At 56.0% G+C, this 20534-nt stretch overlaps 1 protein-coding gene and 1 long non-coding RNA gene across 2 annotated transcripts; one reads left to right on the top strand and one right to left on the bottom strand.

Annotated features, from left to right (window-relative positions):
• The first annotated feature begins 1904 nt into the window (after positions 1–1904).
• Positions 1905–6183, top strand: LOC308180277. The gene is made up of 4 exons (XR_013940858.1): positions 1905–2466; positions 2554–2600; positions 3521–3573; positions 5257–6183. It is a non-coding gene; the product is annotated as an uncharacterized lncRNA (long non-coding RNA).
• Positions 6184–7813: 1630 nt separating this feature from the next.
• Positions 7814–14889, bottom strand: DIPK1B (divergent protein kinase domain 1B). The gene is made up of 5 exons (XM_080561565.1): positions 14597–14889; positions 11948–12082; positions 9855–9962; positions 9490–9666; positions 7814–9099 (listed from the first exon to the last, which is right to left on the bottom strand). Exons 1-5 carry the CDS (start codon positions 14657–14659, stop codon positions 8287–8289), a joined length of 1296 nt encoding a protein of 431 aa, XP_080417691.1. The 5' UTR covers positions 14660–14889; the 3' UTR covers positions 7814–8286.
• Between the last annotated feature and the right edge of the window lie 5645 nt (positions 14890–20534).

The raw sequence follows: 20534 nt of genomic DNA, 5'->3' as shown, positions 1-20534 counted from the left end.
TATATAGTCTTAGTGTGCCTTCCTGCCTTCCTTCTTGGGGTGTACGGCTCTCTGCGACTGCCTGAGAGGGGAGAAGCTGTTTGGAGCTGGGGCAGGCCTCTTCTCACAGGTAACTAGTGACAGGACGGGAGGGAATGGCCGCAGTTTGTGCCGGGGAGGTTCAGGTTGGAAATGAGGAGACATTTCTCCTCAGAAAGAGCGGTCAGGCGTTGGGACGGGTTGCCCAGGGAGGTGGCAGAGTCACCGTCCCCGGGCGTGTTTAAGGAGAGGTTGGATGTGCTGCTTGGGGACATGGTTTGGTGGTGGTACTGGCGGTGGGGGGACGGCTGGACCGGCTGATCCTGGAGGCCTTTTGCAGCCCTGACGACTGTGGCTCCATGTCCCCGTGTCCTTTAGGGGCCGCCTCCCCGCCTTGCGCCCTCCGGCCCGGCAGGCGGCGGTCGCGTCCTTCACGGGGCGTCCCCGCCGCGCTCCGCCGCCTGCCCTTTATAAGCGGGAGGCGGGGGCGGGCCCGGCCTTTCGGAGCGGCGGCCGGGAGGGGGACGGCGATAGGCCGGGACGAGGGGGCTCGGGGAGCCGGGGCCGGCCGGGGGGGCTCCGGAGAGGCCCTGTCATGGTGCCGGGAGCCGGCACCGAGCTGCAGAGGCGCCTCTGCTCCGCCACGGGGCCCCGCGGATGGGCGCTGAGGGGGCGGCCGCGGGGCCCGGGCGGGAGGAGGAGGATGAGGAGGAAGGAGCCGGGAGCCGCCGTGGGCAGGTGGGTGGCGGGAGGGGACCGGGGGGGGGGACAGGGAGTGTGGCCAGGGTGTGCTGGAGAGGGGGTGAAGCACCCAGGCCTGCAGCCTACTCAGGATTTAAACGTTAAAGATTTGAGTGATTTTAAAAGAATCTGCTTAGCAAGTTACAATTTTTGGTTTTAATCTTTCTTTCCTGAGATACTATTAAGTGGTATAGTTCAGAAAGGAGCTTATTATGTAATTAGCAAAGCATCACATTCTTCCTCTTTTCTTATTCCTCTTTCTTTCCCCTTGCAGAAGGCAAAGAGTGAAATGAGCAAGGTTTTTCAGCACGAGAAAAATCTTTCAGCATGAAAAACCGAGGGTAAGTAAGGCTTAGCACGAGGCCTCTCCACGTCCCCTGCTGTCAGGAAAAGCTAGTCGCTGCTGGCAAACAAGTTTCAGGCACCTCATAAAAGTATATCTTAAATGCTGTACTGCATTTAGTGTTTCTAGCCACACCAAATACCTTCCTAATACAACTTTCTGAGGAGGCGGTAGAATCTTGTTCTTATACATACCCATAGTGCTACCCTTTAGGCTTTGCGTGCTTGGCGTTTTTTTTAAAATCGCTTCCTGCCACAGGCGTTACAAAGGTGGCTGCTGTGGCATCTTTGTGTCTTTAGGTGGCAGAGAGAGACAGGCTATGTTCTACGCTCGTTTGTTCCGAAACCCGTGAGCACTCAGAGTGATTGATAGCCTGACACTGTAGATAGGCTGGTTTTGTTAGGAGGCTTTTAAGAAATTAAATCTCTCCTGGTTTGTTTTTTTTTTTTTAATTGCCTGAAGTGTGAGAGCTCTATGTGGTAGAATAGAAAGCTGCTGTATTGAATGTGCGAGTCCTGGGGGTTGCACGCTGGCAGCTCCAACCCTAATGCTGTCTGGAAGTAAAAATATGCCCGCACTATGCATTTAGTTCTCCAGTTTCTCTCTTTTACTGGGCCTTTCAATTTCTTAGTGAAAATAACCACGTAACCAGGCTTCGAAGCATGTCTAAACAGCTGCTATAAATCATGTATAATAATATATATATTTATATTTATAATATAATATATATATTTCTGCTCTTTCAGAGAAAGGTGTGTGATGTGGCAGACCCAGGAGGTCTTCTCCAAGACCTGAGGTGAGCAGTTGTAGATGCGAGTTCATGTGCTGAGAAGCTCCATGCCCTGCCCCAGTCGTGTTGCAGATGTGGCTGTAGTGCCATGTTTGTGTCATTAGGTGGCAGAAAGGAAAAGGCTACGTCTTTGCTAGTGCTCTGAAACCAGTGAGCGCTCAGAAATGGCGAGCAACCTGACACTTCTTTCTAGCTTCCTATTTTTTTAATGTTAATCTTAAATCTTGCAGTTTGGACAGCTGTGTAGGGACAGGGTACAGAAGCTAGTCCTGTCCTTCAGTGTGACAGTCATTCTCAATAAATACCTTGTTTGTGTGGCAGATGAGAGATGTGACTGACTGAACTACCATCAAATGTCAGCAGTCCTGTGCGCTCATTATGCTGAGCTGCAGTCTTGAAAATTCAGTAGCTTCCTTGGTGTCTTGCTCTGCTTCCATGGAAATACCGGGCTGCAAAGAGTATTTTTCTTTCCAGGCTGTGTTTTTTTCTGCTCCATTGTCTAAGAATGAGGCAGAGGGAGAAGCACTGAGCCTGAATTCCAAGTTAGCTACTGCTTCTGTAAAATTCCTAAAAGGTGTTTGTCTAAATTGTGGCTTACATCCATTTTTCTTGCTTTTGATTTCTTTTGCTGTGAATCTAATTAACATCTTTTCTTTAATAGGAAACTCTGAAGGCAGTTGTTTGAAAAGATGCTTCCACAGAACAAAGGTGAGGTTTATGAACCTATGTGATAAAAAGCACCTGAATTGTGGCTTTGGCTAGAACCGGTCTTAATTTATGCTTTGCTAACATGTTCTTTGTTGAAAGCTAATTTGGGTTTCTTGCATATCATGTCTCTTATTGGCATGGAGAGATGGCCAGCTCCAGTATTATTTATTCTAATAGTCCTGACTCCTTGGAGATTTTGATGTCATGACATCTTAATATCATTAGGGGGCAGAGATGAATGGGCTTCCTGTGCCTGAAACTTGCAACTGCTCAGAGATTTTAGCTTGACATTGTTTTCATGTGTACCTCTTGAGAGAGAATCAGCGGAAGATGGAGCAAATTTCCTTGGAAAGATAGTTAGAATGATGTCAGTTTTAATCACATTGGGGAGGAAGGTCCTTTTGCGTTTTTGTTTGTTGGTGGTGGTGGTGGTTTTTTTTTTTTTGCAAGGAGAAATAGAAGTGACAGCTCTATCCTTGAGTTCTATTTTTGCCTTGAACACAGTCCTTTGTGGCCTGCGAGACATCCTTGCTTTGATGTCTGTTCCATCTGTAAAGGGAGGATAGCAATATACTGCAGCTGTTGAGTTTTGCAGGGTTTAGCACGTGGATATTGAGAATCCACTCTACCTGGGAGCGGAGTAGATAGGGGAAACGGGCACTTGAGTTTGTTTTCAAAGTACTGGCATGGCCTAGAAGCAGTTGGGTGTGGATTCAGGATACGGAGAGAAGGGTGCCCTTCCCCTAACATTTGTTAAACTCTCAGCCAACAACTTCTTGACTACCAAGGGTGCTGAGTAAGCTTGACCAAAAGGTGCAATCAGCACCTTTGGCAATCTTCTGAAACGTGGCCTTTAAATCATGCTTGCTTTGGGGAGTTAAAAAAACAAAAACAACTTAAGATGTTCTTTCTTCTTACAGCTGCATTTGAGAACAGGTCTGAGTTGTTCTGCAGTTTGCTTCAAATATTGAAGGTAAGTATTATCTTTTGGAAACATACTCAAACCTCAGTGTGTTACTAAAGCAGTGTCAGGGTAGGTGTTTTGGGGTTGGTACATCTTGTCCCTCTGTATCCTTACAGGACATGGGCAAATGAAAAACTTGCTCAAGGTGGCATGTTAAGATCTTTCCAGAAGTATGTGCCTAAAATTCAGGGTTTTCCTTTTTTTTTTTTTTTTGTCCTGAGAAACCTGTACTGTAGGTGGAATGCTTTGGAATTAAGCTCATGCACCTGAACTTAGCAGACAAAAACAAAGTGATTGTGCATGTAAGAGTTGGTTGGGGGGAGGTGTTCTTGTAGAAATCTTCTTTAGGTATTCGAGAAACCAGAAGTTCAGCAAATGAAAATTACGTTGCCATTGGCACAGATAAGAGCTGTGCAATTTCGGATTACTGATGTTAATAAATGTTACAGAAGTTAACAGCAGTAAAGCACAGCACTGCTTTTAAGCGTCTGTACAGTGAAGTACTGTTTAATCAAAGCCGCTTTTGTTGAGAACATGCTCTGTGTGTTGTAAAGTGTCAGAAATGATCAAAACAGGGTCTCCTGCTGCGGCCTGACACAACGCTACTGGAAAAAATGTTTGTCACAGATCCACAAGTGATGAGATGATGTCTTAGATGTACTGTAGAAATAAAAAAAATAGATTAAAATGTCTTTCAGTAAATGTAGAAGGGAGTGCTTCCTGAGACAAGATGTAGCTCCTTGTTTATCGTGGTCGAACTGGTAACACAGTAGACAAAAAGCAAAAATATCATTGAGAACAGTGCAACTTTTTAGTTGTTTTCTGCTGTGTTTATATGTTAGCATGCTGGAAGTGAGAGAAGCTCTGGCTACGCAGAGCTTTGTGAAACTCTGAGGCTTTGCAGTGACTAATAGCTTGACAAAATCTGGCAGTGCTAAATGTTGGAAAATGTCCTCATTAAATGGGCATTATGAGGGCCAAAGGTGCCATTAACCAAGCGGGTAGCTGCTGGCTGCAAAATGAGCCATTTAATTGGGAAAAGTCACTGCCTACCAGCAGTGGTGTTGGGAAAGAATGCTAATAAGGCTGTTGGGGATATGGATATGCAGAGAGGCGTGCCTTAAGATGCGACTCTTCCATTTAAATTCCTGACTTCTTTTAGTGCTGAAATAAGTAATGGATTTTTTTCATCAGACTTCACTCACATCAAGGGTCCTGTAGGGGTAGCGAGTGCCTAATGAGGCTCTCTTTAGACCTTTACTGTGAGGCATGGAAAGAACATCTATTAAAATTTTCCCAGTGGCATTTGCTGCTAACCATCTTCCCAAGACTGAGCAGCAGTCCTGGGCTGTGAGTGTTTCTTTATCGAAAGAGTTACCTGGCTTTTGGCTTTAGAAAAGATCAATATTTTGTATTAAAGTGGTTCTGATTTTTTTAAAAAACAACCTTCTGTATATTACCGTCACTGTTTGTAACTGTTTTATGTCATGGCTTTGAGCACTGGAAGAAGCCCAGCTGTTCTGGACTGAAGTATAATGTCTGAGCTTAGATACTACACCATAGTGGACAGTAGGAGTCTCAATGGTACGGATGAATTACCTTCTTAGTATTAACGTTTATTGCTAACTTTTGCTGGCTGTATTTATTTGAAGTTCTTGTCTAACATCCTGGGTGTTTTTTTTTTATTTGCAGATCGTGCCTTGAATTTTAAAATTTCTCGCAAACCTGGCCACAGCAAAAGAAACGGGTTAGAAGTATCTGCATTTGAAGATTCCTAAAGCTTCATCTTTTTTTTTACATGGCTTAAGCAAACTACAGCCAGCAAAAGCTCACGCAATACTTCTTGAATGTAGTTCTGAATGCTTGCTGTAACTGGCGTACTCAAATGTATAGCTCCAAGTGTCCTTTCTGCTTTTCATGTACTCCTAATGAAGAGCCTTAAAAGTTGTAGGCTTTAATTTCTGCCAGTAGTCTTGGCTCACACGCAATGTGAAAATATTCACGCCCATATTTTGAAGCACTGTTGTCTTGATGTGTTTTCTCCATATGGTTGAAGAGGCTTAAAATAAAACTACTATAAAAACGCTCCCTACAAGTCTGAATTATGCTCGTGTATTTGTACAACCCAAAGTAATATTTTAAACCATTCTGTGATTTAGGACTTACCTGTGCGTATGAGAACTGTGATTTTTTTTTCAACCTTGAACAATGAAAGGTAGAAACTTGCTTCTTAACTCAGTCCTCTTCTAGCGCTCTTAAATCTACCGTGCTGCTCAAGCAGCAGCATCTGCTGAGCTCCGTTTGTCAGCCTTTCACTGCTTCAGCTCTTCCTCCTTTTCCAACTGCTGTGGGAAGTTGGAAGGAGGCTTTACGAGGGTAAAATAGCTTTGCCTTTAGTCATATTTCACATCGTACCGTAACTTGCAAACAATAATCTGTTGTTTGGAAACACTTGTGTGTTGTATTAGTGATAAACAAAACTGGGTTCTTGGGGTGTGTGTCATAATCGGTGTCTGTCCAGTCCTGATCCTGGGGTTTGCAGATGAATAACATGGTAATGTGATGTTTTTGTCAAAAGTCTTTATTTGAATAAAGTGTCTTAGCTAGTGCTGTTAAATACATGGGCTCTCTTTCTCCTGAACAACTCGTTGTAGATGCACAAGGAGGTTCTGATACTTGGGATGATGTGGATAAGTACGGAATGCATTTGTTTTCTTTTGTCTTGCCTGCTGCTTTATCTAACATGGCTTTTGGGGAAGGGAGCAGTGGGGATTAAGTGTAGTGGGAGTGCCATTCATCAGGACAAAATTTACTTTTAAGATTTCAGACAGATGGGAGGGTGAAAAATGGCTGTCCTGAAAATGAGAGGATTTGGCATGGTTGTTAGGTTTCTTTTCCTAATAGCAGAAGAAAATTAATTTGTCAGTGGAGCTAGTTGCCATGGGAATACAGGACAATAGACAAGGAGCTGGGGGTAGCTCTGTGGAGCCTCATTAAAAGGATTCCAGTCCTTGCCCTCCCCCAAACGCTCTGTGCTGTGCAGGAACCTGTACCTGCACTTAGTGCGGTGCCTGGAGGTGGAGTCCTGACTGTATGATGTTAATATTGAATTAAGGGCAGCTGCAGTGGGCTGAGGAACTCGCAACCCTTCAAGTGAAGAAACCTTACAGATGCTCAACCTTACCCCAGATGAATTATGTTGCGAAGCCGACTCCTCTGCAGGGAGCAAGCTCTGCTGGCTCTGCGCTAGATTTAGAGCACTGTTGACACTGAAACATTTCCTCCATAAATAATAGTGAGAGGTAATGATGATCCTATGGAACTAATAGAAGGAAATACTGATATCTCTCCTCCAAAGGGCTCATAAATTTGCAGCCGTGACGTTACCGATTGCCTTTGCGGGCTATATATACTGTCAAATGTATTTTTTTCCCCTCGATGATTGTACTTCAGATATACGCTCCACTTCACTAAGCAATTGTTGGCAAGAGCACCAGCATATGTGCTCCACCGGCAGTGATACGAATGTCCTGCGAGCAGAGCGGGCTCGGGGTGGCTTACAGAAACTCTTCCTTCTCTACCCGTAATTTTAAAAGGCCGAGCGTTTAAAGGAAACAGCCTGTGGCCAAGAGACCTGGTACTATTTGCGCAGACGAACAAATGATCGCTGCTGAAAAGATTCTCTGGAAATTCGTTTTGATAATGGGAGAAGCACTGGATTATTCTGGTATTAATCTTTAACCTCTGCAGTGCAAGCCCGGCTTAGAGGATTAAACGGAAAGGTTGCCTCATCCTTGCGTAGGTGGCTGAGCAAGGTGGGCAGTAACAAAGGACAAATGCGTGGCAGCTGGTCCCAACTGAGCACAGGGTAGACTTTACGTTTCCTTTAAGCCGTTCTGGCCTTACATGCTCCAAAACCTGGCACGCAGGGGAATGGCCCGGCCTTCCCGGCAGCCGCTTGCGGGCTACAGGCAGAAGCAGCTGGGTGGAGAGCCTCACGCAGGCCATTGCATCACTGTCATGGGGTCAGGCACTTAAAAAAGCAGTGAAACAATTGCCAGGGTTCTCGGCCGTGGAAAAGACAGCTTATCCGCTTCCTAAGTTGCAGCTGGATCTCATGGTAGATGACTCAGATACTTAAGGAGATACTTCTGAATAGGAAAAAAAAATCTACCTTTTTCGCCTTTTTAGCTCGCAAGCAAGCTGGTGCTTAAAAGGCTGCTGTTTCACTACTGATGTACTGGCGTGATTCACATAAAAGCTATTTATTTACATCAGAGACGTTCATCAAAATAAGATGCGACAAGTACAGCATGAATGATTCATTCTCGTCTTTCTGCACTGCTTTCCTGTTAATCAAGGAACAGTCAGAGGCACCCAGCTGGGCTCCGCTGCCTTCTCTCCTCCTGCGCCGTCTGCTCCCCCCGAGCCCGTTCCTCAGCCCAGCTCCTGTACCCCAGCTCCTGGCAGCCCAGCTCCGCAGCATGCTCTTGCAGACGGGGTCAATGGTCGTGCTGGGCGGTGGAAGTCGGGACGTTTGGTTTTTCGTGAAGGCGACGGGGGCTGCAGCTATGCTGAACTCCCTGCGGAGAGCGCGGGTTTTTCCTGCGGGGGAGAGGGGATGGAGGAGCAGGCCCTCGACCCTTGGCTGGGCTTTGCTCCGAGATTTCAGGTTCTAAATTCCAGGGCTGTGCTTCCCCCCCAACACACACACACACCCCGTTAGGAATATTTGGTGTTGGAAATCTTCTTCCAAAGCAAGGTCTTGAGGTTGTTCAGCACGAGGGAGTGGTGCACTTCCATCTGGCTGGCCAGGCCGCTGAGGGTCATGCAAGTTCGGAGCTGCTTCTGCAGCTCGTCCTTCAGCTCCGGCGGGGCTCCGTACAGCAAGTAGTCCTGCAGCAGCCCGCACACCTTGGCCAGGTTGGGCTGCACCACGTCGCCTTTGCACTGCTTCATCAGCTTGTCGCAGGTGGCCGTACAGTCCTCCCCGTAGGTGCAGTCCACGTTCTGCTCGCAGTGGCGTCCCTTGAGGAACCCCCTGATGGCCATCTCCGTCGCCACCTTCCTCAGGTTGACCATCTTGAAGTCGTACTTGTCGTTGTAGCCCACGTTCCTGAAGCTGGTCTCGCAGATGTAGAAGTTCCCGTAGGTCCCGTGGAAGATCTCCTCCACGAACTCCAGGAGCCCGATGGCGATCTTGGCGCGCCGGGGCCAGGCTGGAGCGACCCACTGGTGGATGACGCGCTGCACGGCCGCGGGCAGCAGCGGCTGCAGGAAGGGCGGCACGTCCGTCCCGTACAGGGAGCTGTGAGGGATCTTCTCCGTGACGTAGAGGTCCCCGCAGTGCCCCAGCAGCTTGGAGGTGTGCTCCTTCTCGTGCAAGGAGAGCAGGAGAAGAAACTCGTTGAGCTGCAGCAGCGCCCAGATGGACTTGGCCTCTGCCAAAGACACCTTCCCGTCCCGGTTCACGTCGGCCATGGTGATGATCTGGCTCACCAAGGCTGCCAGAGAAGGCTGGTCTCCTAGGTTGGACTGCAAGAGAAGAAGGGAAGTGCCATCAGAGCCTCGCAGCTCTGCGTTTGGGCTCGGTATCGTAAAACGGAGCTGGGGGAGCGGCAAGCTGAGTGCCTGGCTTGGGAGAGGGCGAGCTCGGGGCTCAGGCACTCCCGGTGCTGCACGGTCGGAGGTGTCACCCCTGGTACAGCCGCCTCCAGGGCTGTGACACCAAAATCTTGCAAATAGGAATTCCTGTGTGGGGATGAGGGGATTTCTCAGCTCATCCAGCCCTTGAAGGGGCCCCAGCTCTGGTCGGAGAGCGCTGGCCGGCAGAGCTCTCCTTCAGGGGCAGGGGACGGGAGGACGACTTGAACCTTTCCAGCTAGCAAGTGGAGGGAGGCAGGCTCCGGAGGGACCCTCACCCACCTTCAGGAAGTTCAGGAGCATTTCTTTGAACTCATCCATCGATGTCCCCCGAGTGGGTTTGTCAAAGAGAACCACATCCCTCCTGGGCGCCGAGGCCGGGTTGCTGTCTGCCTTCAGGGCCTCCTCGATGCCACATTTGATGATCACCTCCTTCTCCTTCCAGAGCCCGCTGTAAACCTGCGGCAGAGGAGGGGGGGGGGGGAAAGGCAGGAGGAAAGCAGCAGCCAGACCCGGATGGGGAACCGTGATGGGCAAGGAGCAGAAGCGTGGCTGGGTGGAGGAGGACACTTCCCAGGTCCCCTTTTTTTGGCACTTGCACCCGTCCCCAGCCGCTCGGTGGCCCCAAGAGCTGGGCAGAGACCTACCTGCTGGGTGGGAGAGGAGGAGAGGCAGTGCTGGAAGAGGAGGCTGTGCTCCTCGCACAGGTCTTTGCACGTGGAGCCAGAAATGATTCCCTTCTTGTACTGGTCGCACTGGGGGGGGGGGAAGGCAGAGAGAGGCAGCTCAACGGGTGCCGTGCAGTGCGGCTCCCCGTCCGCCCTTGGAATCGGGGGGTGTCCCGTGAGACATGGGGCACCCCAAATAGGCAGTTTGGGGAGTGCCAGCTCTCAGGCACAGCTCCACTCATTGCCAGCCCAGCATCGCCCCAGCCTTGGGTTCAGCACCAGGGTGCGGTGCCAGGGACCACATCGTCCCCCCCCAGGCTGTGTTGGTACGCCTCATAGCAGGGACTGGGATGGCTCCGTGCCTCAGTTTCCCCACTAACACCCTCACAGCCCAGGGGGCGGCAAGGCCGAGGAGGTAAAAACGCCCGGCACCGATGAACGGCAGCGTGGGTTTGTCAGGGAGCTGCAGCGCTCATCGCTCTGAGTCCAGCCCCTTCCAGTGCCCCCGGCCTCCCTGCTCTGTGCCTCCCAAAGAAATCCCACCCAAAATCTTCTCTGCTTCGACACCGAAGGAGTCCTGCTGGCCCCAGAGCAAGGCTTTTAACGGGGGAGATGTGAGATGAGTGTGTGGGGGCACCTGGGGCTGAGCCCCAGCAAAACCCGCAGCAGTTGCAGGAAGGACCCTTTGGGGATGGGTCGGTGCCTCCGGAAAAATGTGGCTGGGCTGACACCGGCTGCTCCCCGCAGGCACGGAGCTCTCCAAGGGGCCGTCCTGGGGAAAGGAGGTTTTTGGCTCCCGGCTCCAGCAAACAGGCTGGGCTGATGGCTGGATCGAATGCTATCTGCTGTCCGAAAGGGGCAGGGCAGGTGCCCCCGCGCTGCCAGAGGGGATTTGCTGCTGCAAACGCAGCTGGGGAGCTGCCGGGGCTGGGGCTGGGGGAGGACGAGGCTGCAGGGGCTCAGGATGCTCTCGGAGAGCAGCAGCCCGAGCTGTGAGATGGGCTGGCCCCGGTCCAGGCGGTGGCTCTGATCCACGAGCGGGGCAGCTCGGTCGGCGAGCTGGAGGCGTCCGCAGGCAGGAGAGGCTGCAGCTCTGCAGTCAGCAGCGAGGGCCCAACAGCCTCGGGGCTGCAAACGGGAGCTGCAGAAATTCACAGCATCTTTTCCCTTTTTTTTTCTTTTTCTCTCTCTTTTTTTTTTTTTTTAGCGTGGATGGGAATTAACCCCTGGACCTGCTCACACGGGCCACGGCTGGACACGGTGTCTCAAATCCCAAGCTCAGAGCGGGAATTAGCACCCGAGACCCCGTGGTCGGAGTCATGCAGAAAATCAAATTAAACGATCGTTGCTGTTGTTATGGCAATTCCTGCCTCCCTTCGCCGCTGAAGGATTGATGAACGAGGCGTTTGCAGCCAGAGCCTCGGCGTCCTGCTCCGACCTGCAGCCCTGCCACGGGACACCCGCAGCGGACCCGGGGGGTCCCCGCTTGGCCACCGGCCCCCCACCAGCCCCAGCTGAGCCAAGCTCCTGTGTGGGGTCCGCCCTTCATGCGGGCTGGTGCTTTCTGTAGGGCACGGCATTTACAGAGCTGCACCCGCAGCCTGCCTGCTCCCTTTTTCCTTCTGCAGAGCACCCCGGCACGATGCCCTGCCCGCCCGCAGGTCCCCCCTCACAGCCCCGACACTGCAGCTTCACCGCGCAGACGTCAACCTGCCACAGCCTGGCTTGCTTCCCTCCGACATCCCATTAAACGGCTCTGCCACCGCCCCGGCAGGAGAAGGTCACCTCCCCAGCCCGCAAAGCTCGCCGCGCCGCCGGGGCTGGAGCCGGGGGAGCAGCTGCCAGGAGAGCTCTTTGGCTCGGTGTTTGGGCACGATGGCGCAGAGCACGGCACCGGGCTCAAAGCTCCCTTTCCCCATCCTCCCTCCTTCCCACGGCCTCCCCCATCCCGTCCCACTCCCGTCCCTGCTGCAGCCAGCAGCTCCCCACGGCACGGCTCCCCCCGGCACCCCGCACCGGGACCCCCGCGCCCGATGCCGGCCCCGGCACGGCGGCTGCTGGCCGGCACTCACAATTATCATCCGGCAGACGTGGCCGCGGCAGAGCTCGGAGTAGGACGAGTAGTGCATGTAGGCCACCCAGCTGCCCACGAAGATGCCCAGCCACACCACCAGCAGGTATTTCACCTTGATGCCCGGCAGGCGACTCTGGAAGGGAAAGAAAGCGCGGGGGGAGGTCGGCGGCGGTGCCCATCGGTGCCGCCCAACCCGGGCACGGGCCGGGACCCAACTTTTGCCCACAAACCAATCTAAGCGCCGATGAAACCTTCGGCATTTTTATGTATATTCACCAGCCTATTATGCAACTCCTGCTGCAAGTAGGTCACTTAAAATTCCCTACGAGCAGGGAGATTACAGTGCTGAGAGGAGCCTCCGGCCACGCATCCGTGCGCCCGGGAGCCGCTGCCCTCCGCAAAGGGTCGCTGCCAGAGCAGTGAGCGGCCCCCTCCTGCCCGCCGGGACCCTGCTTGTCCTCCCACCTGGGTAACGAACCTGTAAGTGCCCGGGTGATGCCCTGTGCTAACGATGCAGAGGCTCGCAGCACGACTTTGTTCTCCTGGCCTCGACTCTTCCCGCCTGACCCCGCAGCAGCGCCGCTGCCATCTGGGCTCCCCACCCGCGGGCTGTTTGCCTGGCCCGTACAGCACCGCGTGGTGCTGTCCCCGGTGGTTCCTCAGGGCAGGGCACTAATCCCATTTCTCCTGGGGTCTGTACAAAATCCCTGCTTCGTGCCAGGCCAAGAGGGCCCTTGGCTGGCGGCTGCCTCCAAGCCCTCCTCGCACACGCGGGCCGTGAGACCGCGGCGTGCTGCATGCCTGCTGGGGCTGGATCCGAGGGGATGCGGCACCGCTACAGCCTGCAGGGCTCCACGTCCAGATCCTGTCCTCTAAAACTGCTCCCAGCTCCGAAATACCTCTTCCCACGGCCACTGCCCTGCTCCTGTGCCGGGCTGCAGCCAGCAGCACAGCCGGGGTGAACGGGAGCGTGAAACTGCCCGGGTCTGAGACAAGATCACGACAGCTCGCACGGTTAATTGGCAATACCCAAGTGTGAGCCGGCCCGTGACGCCCTTTTTGCCTGTCGAGCAAGTGCGGCGCTAATTAACGCCTGTTAGAAGAGAACCCAACCACAGCGAGGACTTGGCAAACATAAAGGACAGTGGCTTTTTCCTATAGGGCTGCACCATGGGGCTGAAGGCCGCTCAGGTGGCTGCAGTCAGACGAGTCACTGGGGCCTAGGAGACCCCCCAAAACTGCCCAGCAGCAGGGATGTGACCCACCGAACCCCCAGCAAAGGGACCTGTCGATGGGCTTCCCCCATTTTGGGGTGACAAAGCCCTGGAACGGCCAAAATATCCCCGTTGGCTTACTCAGACCAAGAACCCATCACTTTCCCGGGCAGAAGGGAGGTCGGGACTGAAACCTGAGCGTGGCACATCGCCCCTTAGACGGTGGAAGGAAGCGGGAAGGTTTGGGATGCGTTGCAAGGAGAGGTTCCACCGGGTTCTGGCAACATTTTGCATTTGTGGCTGACGCTACAGTTCCCTGCAGGGGCTGAGGCTCAAGGCCCAGGGCTCCCTGCCCGCCGCCTCGGCCGGGAGCACAAACCAGCGGCTGCTGCCCTCCGCTTGCTTTGAGCTGCTGCGTTTAGATTTAGGGTGACTCCAGGAGGCGTAGGAGTGATTTGGGGCCAGAGCTGCCTTGAAAGGCGAAATAGACGGAGCATCATGGCTCCGACACCACGGGCTCGGCCACCGCTGGCAGTCCCAGTGCCCGGCCCCTGCCCGCTGGCACAACTCCACGCAGCCGCTGCTCAGGCTGCAGGGCTGGGAAGGTGACAGCCAGCTCTCGGCTAGTGCCAGCCCCCAAAATGCCCCCCTTGGCCGTGCAGCCTCCCCCCCCCAAGGGCTCTGCCTCAGTTCTGCTCCCCCCCCCGCCAGCATCCTCTGCCCCCTTCCCTGTTCTCAGGGATAACCTCGCTGCTCTGGGACCTTTCCCGTCCCATCGCTGCAGGGGGGGGGAACACCCGGCCCCATCACCGCTGGGGCGCTCCTACCAGTAGCTGAGGACGGGGAAAATAAATGTAATCAAATAAATAAATAAATAAATATTAAAGAACAGAAATAAAGAGAGGGGAAGGAGTCGGCCGTGCTGCTACACCGCTGCATTGGCCGGCTCAGTTATTTATGCGGGGTGGGTGGGCGGATGGACGGATGGACGGATGGAAGGAAGGAAGGATGGAAGGAAGGATGGACGGATGGACGGATGGATGGGGCTGCCTGACGGCCAGATGGAAGGAAGGATGGCCAGATGGATGGGGCTGCCTGGCGGTGCCTCTCTCCCCGGCCCCACAGAGCACTGCAAGCCGCGGGTTATGCAACCGCCTCGGTGCCGGTCCCCGGACCCCACATCCCGCTGCCGGTCCCGGTGTCCCGATGCCACCCCCCCGTCCCCCGGTGCCGGTGCCGGTCCCGGTGCCGGCAGCGCCCCCGGCTCCCGGTCCCCCAGCGGAGCGCCCTTTGTGCGCGGCCGGTGCCGGGATGCGGGGACGGGCACCTCCGAGCCCCCCCCCGGCCGGGCTCTCTCCCTCCATCCCTCCCCTCCCGTGCCCCCCCCGGGTCGGGCTCCGTCCCCCCAAACCCAGCCCGTCCCCGGGCGGTACCTGCAGGCCCTTGGAGAGGGGGCAGAAGAGCACCAGGTGCGCCAGCCGCCGGATCCTCCGCATGCTGCGGGCGGCCGCGGGCCTCAGGCACCGGGGGGCATGGCCGGGGGCGGCCGCGGCCCCCGCCTCGCCTCCGGGCACCGGGAGGGAACGGAGGGGCCGGGGGGGAGAACCGGAGGGACCGGGGTTTTGGGGTGGGGGGGGGGGGGCCGAGCCGCGCCGCCCGCTCTGCCCGCCGCAGCGCACCCGGCTCGGCACGGCCCGGCCCGGCCCGGCTCGGCTCCGCCCGGCTCGGCGCGGGGCGGCGCACGCAGCTCCGCCGCAGCTCGGGGAGGCGGGGGGCTGATACCCGGCACGGCTCGGCACGGCACGGCTCAGCCCGTCCCCGCAGCGGGCGGCATCAGCCCGGCCCCCCCCCGCCCCCCTCCAGCCGCCCCCGGGGGTCCCCAGGCGGGGATGTCCCCGCGGTCCCGGGCAGCCGGGGGGGGCCCGGCGGTGACCCCCTGGGCAGTGCTGCTCTCGTCTTTTATTTTATTTTTATTTTTTATTTATTTTATTTTATTTTATTTTATTTTATTTTATTTTATTTTATTTTACTTTAATTTTATTTTATTTTTTTTTATTTTATTTTATTTTATTTTATTTTTATATTTTTTTTATTTTTTTAATTTATTTTTATTTAAACGCAGCGGCTGCGTTCCCCCGCCAGCGCTGGGAGCAGCCATCGCTGCTGCTGCTGCTGCTGCGCTCGCTCCTTGCGTTTCTCCCTCCTGAAAGCCCGGCGGCAGAAGCAGCAGCAGCAGAAGCAGCAGCAGCAGCAGTAGAAGCAGCAGCAGCAGCAGCAGCGGCCGCCCTCCCTGGTCGTGTTGCGTTTGGGCAGGGAAATCTCCAGGCAAGACAGGGGTTGCTTTGTGTCAGGCCCCGAGCAGACAGGCCAGGGCCAGCCTCTGCTCTGGGGGGTGCAAAACACATCGTCAGGCCGGAGCGAGCGGGAAAAGAGAGGCAGAAATACGATGGGAAATGCTCCTCACAAAGCCGTTTTTAAGATAATTCCTCACTCGCTATTCATAGCTCTTCAGGTCATCCATTCGTCCCCTTTTCCATGCTTCAGACTGCTTCCTTCCATTTGAATCGGGCCCAAAATGACCTCTGAAATCAGGCTGCTTGCCTCGCACCGAGCGGCTCCTACTCGGCGTCAGGCACCGTGCACCCAGGGACTGAGAGCCGAAACCTCCGCCGGCTGAACCGTAACGGAGGCGACGAGCAAGGAGCAGCACACCAAAACCTGACCCGGCCCCCGACCGCTGCGGCTTGTTTGCAGCCGCCTTTAGCCCCGAGGACGTCCCCGCTGCTCTGGCGCCGTGCGGTGCCACCGCCGTGATGGGGCCAGGTTAGCATCACGTCCTCCCACGTCCTGCAGGCTTTTGTGTTTTGCTAAAGCCAGGATGGTTCTCTGGAGTTTACACGGCTTGTTTTTGGCGTTAATTAGCCCGGCAACAGAGAGCCCCAGTGATTCGATTTTATTTTATTTTGGTGGAGAGGTTGGTGTTTTGGAAAACTCGGGGGATGAGGAGGCGCCTTGCTGGGTGTCTGGGGGAGACGTTGGGTGGGAGTGGGGTGCCCAGGAGTGGGATCTCTCCATGATGCCTCCAAGAGGCAGGGTCTGGCAGAGCCCCCAGCCCAGCCCCAAGCCCGTTCCCATGGGCTCACACTTGCCCCAGTGTTGGACCCCCCGAGGGGGGCTTGGTGCTGAGCCAGTTGTGAGGATGAGGATGGTCCTGGGGGTCCTGGCGCTGCAACACGCTGCTTTCCCTCGCAGCCACAGTGAAGTGGCTCTTTTACTCCTTTGGCTCTTTCCCCCCTTTGCTCCAGGTGCCTCCTGCAGCACGCGGCTGAGCGGGGCTGTGGCCGAGCAAACCCTCGGGCTGCTCGCAGAGCGCTCCGGTGCCCTGCGGCAGGGCGGCTCTGCCCCGCCGCAGCCACGCACCCGCACCCCTGCCCTGCACGCACACACCTGGGGTCACAGAATCACAGAATCATCAAGGTCAGAAAAGCCCTCCAAGATCACCCGGTCCAACCATCGCCCTGCCACCAACGTCACCCACTAAGCTGTGTCCCTAAGCGCCAGGTCCACCCTGTGTCCCCCCCCCGCCACCCTAACAAACTCCTGATTTCCCTTATTTCTGGGGCCGGGCGTGGTGCACACGGGCAGGATGAAACCCGCCCTGGAGCCCCTGGGGCTTAAGATGAGAAACATCGCATCTAGGGCCAAAGCTGAAAGGCTCGAGGTGCCGGGGAGGCTCTCTGCTGCGGGGCTCTGCAACGCTCAGGGGTGGATTGTCCAAAGAATCTAATTAGGAGTGAGCAGACCTTCCCGAGCTGTAATACGCCAAGTAATTAGGTGATTAGTATTGATCGTTGGAATGCTTAATGAGCAGTTATTGCCAAATGATTAATTAATCCAATCAAAGGAGTAATATAGAATTCTGCAGGTGTGATGTGATCTGATATTACAGGCGGGGAGCGAGGGCAGCGGGGGTCTCCCCGCTCACATCCCAGGCACGCGGAGAGCCGGGCACCACCCAGAGCCGCTCGCTGGCTTTGCTGCAAGCCACCGTGGCTTTGGGCTGCCCCCCGCCCCTGGGCTAGGGGCTCCGTCCCCTTCCCCAAAATCCCCGGGCAGGCGAGCTGCTTCGTGTGGCACAGGGGTGGGAGGATGTTGTCCCCCATCATCCATCAGCATCCAGAGGCTAAAAGCTGACACTGATCTCCTCCGTAGGAATCTCTCCCTCGCACCCTTGGTTAACTTGCTCCGGTTTCTCCTGGGTCACTCAGCCCACGAAAGCTCTGCTGATCTCTGCTAAACCCACCCCGTGCGGCACCATCGCCTGGCATCGCCTGGCAGGGGATCTCTGGGGACCTCCTGGAGCCACGCTGCGGGGACACGGGAGCTCTCTGGGCACCCCTGGCCCTGTAACAGCCTTTTGCTGCCCCTTACCATGCACCCAACTGTGCTAGGACGTTATTCAATGAATTAATTACAGCGCCGGGTGACAGCCCAGGGACAGCCCCGCCAGGTGCCACCGCTCGCAGTGCCCAGAGCCACTGCTGGGCGGGGAGGCGCAGGACCCAGCACCAAAAGAGAGGCTCCGAATTGTGCCCCTCTAGTGCCCGAGGGACGTGTGCTCACCCCCTGCCCATGTCCCCTCCTCTCCGAGTGGCGCCTTCAGGGCCAGCCCCAGCCCTGCTGCCCCACGGCCACGATTTCCCCCGGGGGTGCGAATGGATCCGGGCCCCAATGCTCCTTTCTGTGCACCCGGTAAAGGTTCGGGGCTGCTCACCCGCACCCTGCATGGCATCCCACAGCTGCCTCCGCCCGCCTGGCAGGCCCTGATGCGGCTGAGCACAGCAGTTATAATTAGAAATGCTAATCAGCTCTGGTGTTTCTAGCTTGACAGCCCTGCCACCCCCAGCACAATCTTCCTCCCATCTGTCCCGTGCTTTGCCCCCTCCGCTTCCTGTCCAAATTCCTGTAAATTCATTGTAATCGAGCCCTACAGAGCTGGGGGTGGAGGAGCTCCCGGCTCCCCAGTCACCACCAGTCCCTTAACTGGGGACACTCTGGGGACATCCCTGCCCCTGGGTGGGCACTGACGGCTGGGGCGGGCAGGGGCAGGGGCGAAGGATGGTGGCTCTGGCTGTGGCCAGACCCGCGCGGCTCGGCGTGCCCGGCGGCTCTGGAAGGGGAGCTCTCTCATTAGGATTTCCGTCATGCGCCAAGCGCCGGCTCTTCCCAGCCGAAGAGAAAAACGAGCTTGCAAAGGAGCACGGACAAGGAGGCTGAGCGAGCAGATCCCTTCCCCGGGCTGAGCCGGTGAAGGAGCGATTCATCGTCATGCCTTGTGCTCGGAGGCACAGCCCAGGGGATTCCTCCCTCGCCGGTGCCCGCAGGCAATCCCCACGTCCCTGCCTCCCGGGAGCTGGGATCCTGCGGCCTCAGGAGCCAGGACGCCGCCTTCTCCCCAGCACCACGAGCCTCCAGGGCACGGCAGAGGCTGACGGTCCTCACCCCATGGTGCCACTCAAGCCCCTTTGGGTGACGTGGTGGCAAGGGGCCGGGCTCTCCCCGCTGGTACCAGACCCACCCCGAGCAACCCACAGCACCCGTACAGCGGAGCTGCGCTGACACGGGGCGAGATAAGGATTTTATCCTGAGCCCAGCTCTGGGCATGTCCGAGCTGAGAAATAAGGCAGCATCTCGAAGGGGTGCGGTGCTGGGAGAAGATGGACGCAGAGCCTGGGATTACAAATCAGCCTTCCTCGTTTGGGTGCTCCTTGTTTATTAATTTCACCTGCCTGCAGGAGAAGGCTCCAGCCCGGAGGCTCCGTGCGCAGCAGGGAAGGGTTTTTAAGAAGCAGGGGAGATCCCTTTACCCCCTGCCCATGGCCAGCTGCTGGTGGGCACCCCGTCCTCCCTGCACCCTGAGCACCGTGATTTCTAGGGAAAGGGACGCGGGAGAAACGAGGAGGCAGCACAAACGGGGCGCTCGAAGGGCTGCCCAGGACAGGTTGCGGTGGCTCCGGGGGCAACAGGCTCACGACAAGGCGCTGGCGGTGCACGCAGCTGCCCGGCAAACCTCTGTGGACGGGTCTGGCCGGGCTCATCAGGGCTAATTGGCTCCCCCGGTGCAGGTTTCACGCCTGCGTGAGCGGGGCTCCCGAGCACCCGGGCGTTAATGAGGGCCTGACCCCGTCGGCGCAGCCACTTGAGTTTTCCCGCTGCAGACAGCTGGCTTAAGGGGCCCTTTTATTCTGTCCGTATCAGATCAATCGGGACGGTTATAATCTAGTCCTTGTGAAAGCCGGGAGCGGGCTTTGCCGCCCAGCTAGCTCAAGGGGAAAAAAAAAGCAAGCAAGAGGGAGAGGTCGTGACGAACTATTGATCGAGCAGGCGGCGGTGCTGCTCCCAGAGACGGCTTCTGCAGAGAGCTCGCCCGGGACAGTTTGCCTCTCTGTCTCTCGCTAATGCTGCTCCATCGATCTTCTGTGACAGGCGGCAACTACAAGATTTATTTATTATTTTTTTTTTGTAGCTGGAGTCATTAAGAGGCATTAATCAACAACAGGGGAAACACGGAGAGCCAGGCCGTTCGTTTCACGCGGACGTACTCCCCGTGTGGATTTTAGCCTCCCGAGGTGCCCCTGGTTCATTTCCAGCAGCCAGGGAGGGCTGCCAGGAAAAATTCACCTTGCTTTGGACTCCGGCATTTGGAGCAGATCCCAAGCTGGTTGCAGCACCCGGCAGCTCCGTCCAGGCCGTGCAAGGAGAGGGGTCCGGCTGGGGAGCTGGTGACACCCGACCCCAGGTACCCACCCCGGTGTCACCCAGCCCTGTTCCCACGCAGGTGCCCCGGGAGGAGCTGGGCTCTGGTTTCACAAGCCCCGCATGCTGGGTATTGATTTCACACCGTGCTTTTGCTAAATCCGGTTGCCGCCTGGCAGCAGCGCGAGGTGCCCCAGCCCTCACCCAGCGAGGAGCCGGCCCCACGCCTGGGCTCGTCCCCTGCGGGGTGGCTCAGCCCACTGGGCCCTGCTGCAGGACAGCTCCTGCGGGGAGCCTGGGGCTGTCTGCAAAAAAAGCTCTTTGTGCTCAAAGTGCCCCTGGGGCTGCACCGCTCCCTCCTCCCTGCCCTAAGGGTATTTGTATGCCCGTTTTTCTTCTTAATCAGCTCCTGCGCTCAGCCCCTGCAAGTGCCTGTGGCGGTGCTGGAGCCCATCTTGGAGAGCTGGAGCTCGGCGAGCGCAGCTGGGTGCCCTCTGCACTGGAGCAGGAGCACAGGGCGGCTTTTGGAGGGGGCTGCGAGGAGCTGCTGTGGTCCCCTGCCCTCCTGGATGGCTGCAAGAGGTGTGCGCTATTGCAGGGACGGGCTCGGGCTGT

This window comes from Anser brachyrhynchus (assembly GCF_964034855.1).
Source record: "Anser brachyrhynchus genome assembly, chromosome: 19".
In the NCBI taxonomy this organism is placed as follows: domain Eukaryota; kingdom Metazoa; phylum Chordata; class Aves; order Anseriformes; family Anatidae; genus Anser; species Anser brachyrhynchus.
Note: the sequence above shows the minus strand (reverse complement) of the source record. Positions and strands in the feature narration are given on the sequence as shown.